Source organism: Loa loa, assembly GCF_000183805.2.
Source record: "Loa loa unplaced genomic scaffold supercont3.173, whole genome shotgun sequence".
NCBI classification, from domain to species: domain Eukaryota; kingdom Metazoa; phylum Nematoda; class Chromadorea; order Rhabditida; family Onchocercidae; genus Loa; species Loa loa.
This window is the reverse complement of record NW_018108353.1, coordinates 27,160-29,100: the sequence shown is the minus strand read 5'-3', so window position 1 is coordinate 29,100 and position 1,941 is coordinate 27,160. Positions and strand designations below refer to the sequence as shown.

At 25.2% G+C, this 1,941-nt stretch overlaps 1 protein-coding gene across 1 annotated transcript in view; it reads left to right on the top strand.

Moving 5' to 3' along the window:
* Positions 1-489: 489 nt before the first annotated feature.
* Positions 490-1,941, top strand: part of LOAG_15514 (hypothetical protein) — a gene marked incomplete at its 3' end in the record, with an annotated part of 10,076 nt that continues 8,624 nt past the window's right edge. The window contains exon 1 of the mRNA XM_020448953.1: positions 490-602. Coding sequence (XP_020300935.1) covers positions 540-602 — 63 coding nt within the window. The 5' untranslated portion in view covers positions 490-539. The remainder of the gene's footprint in view (positions 603-1,941) is intronic.

Below are 1,941 nucleotides of genomic sequence, written 5' to 3'. Positions count from 1 at the left end.
GCATTTCAATTATTTACATTTAAATTACGAATGGTAAAGGTAAAAATGTAGGAGGAATTGACACTGATAACTGTGATTGTAATTTCATAAGTGTGGACAGTTGACAAAAAAAGAATTTTATTTTAGATTTATCTGAATGAAAAGTGTAACAAATTTTTAACAGCATATTTTATCACTGCATATATTAGAAAGGGGAGATTTGCTATTAATTATTCCAGTAATTACTGTAATTGTTTACTGAGTAACTATCATCTATAACAAAGATGAAGTGCTACTACAATAGTAGCAGCAACAACAACAACAATAACAACAAGCACAACAACAGCTACAACAATAACAATTACTACTACTAGTACTACTGCTACTGCTAATGATGCTACAATTGCTACTACTATTCTTCCAGTTCAATTAACTAACTTGCTAACTAACTTAACTAGCTAACTAATTAATTAACTAGCCCAGCAACTACTCCTACGACTACAATTATTCCTATTATCTGCTACATATAGTTGGTAATTTCGCCTTCAACGCTATTAACTATGTCAACTTGCATGAGTTTCAATGAATCGTTAATCGAGGAGACACGATTATATTATGCTAAGGTATGTGTGCTATTTCTTTTTGTCACCAAACTTTGAAAAGAATGTCACATTGAGCATACGACGTGACGCTCATCATTCTTTAGCGTCACATTTTTCAATTTAATTATTTCAAAAATGATTATTAGTTGCAACATTTCTACAATAAAAATTTTTCTATTTAACTTTTACTTTTATTTGACAAATAGACCATCAAATATACATTCCCTATATCCTCTTTAATAAGCTTTTATAATACAAAACAGAAGAAATAATACGAGAAATGAATGTTATTGATAGGAACTAGCAGTTCTAGTAACTCTCGGGATGCAGTAATAATACGATGAATTTTTAAAATTATTACATTTTACTAAAATAAATTACACAGATATTGAGATATTTTATACTTTTTTTTTTTTTTCTATTTTTAAATTTATATCATTTCATTTTTTTTTCCAAATTGGTTTTGTTAGCTGTTTTTTTTTTCCAAATTGATTTTGTTAGCTGTGGAAAAGATTCCCAGTGATAAAGAAATGTCATATATCGTATACTGTCACAATTATTCACAATGTTAACAAATGGAAATGATGATGTAAATTCAAAATTTATTCACTACATCTTTTCAATAATTTCAGTCAAAAAATTTTACAAACAAAATTTCATTATTATTTAAAAATCAGTTTTTTTTTTCCTTTTCTTTTTCTGTCCTTTAAAAAAGTAACAAAGTTTGAGTAAAGATAATTTAATTTTTTTTTCATAGTGATACATTTTACTGTCAACGAATAATTTCATTTTAGCTTACAATTAATTGTATTTGCATTTGAACATTTTACGCTGTAAATGACAAATTGAAAAGGAACAATAACTGAATGAGTAAATAATGAATGAATCATATATGCTAATAATTATTACTTACTTACTTATTATTAACCACTCTTTAGAAATCATATATCATTAGTTTAAACTTGCAATTTTTTTTTTTTATTTATCAACATTATCACTACATTATTTAACACAGTTTAAATGATAAAATTAATTTTTATTAAAAAATTATCAAATTCCTTTTTTTTTTTTAAAAAAAACACTCATCTTTTTGCATGCTTTTAAGGAAATGTTATTTGGATGAATGTTTAAATTTCATAAAGCATTTACTTCTCGGTTTCATCGTCGTACAAATAGTTAATCCAATGAAATAAAAAGTGCAATTTGAGGACATCAGTTAATTTTGAATAAAATTGAAAAAAAAAATACTTGAAAAATATGGAATTATTTGAAGAAATTAGCCTAGCAAGTAATAGGATCATGAAGAATTTAATATGAATTTTTATACATTTTATAATATAATCGATCTTGTCTTATGATG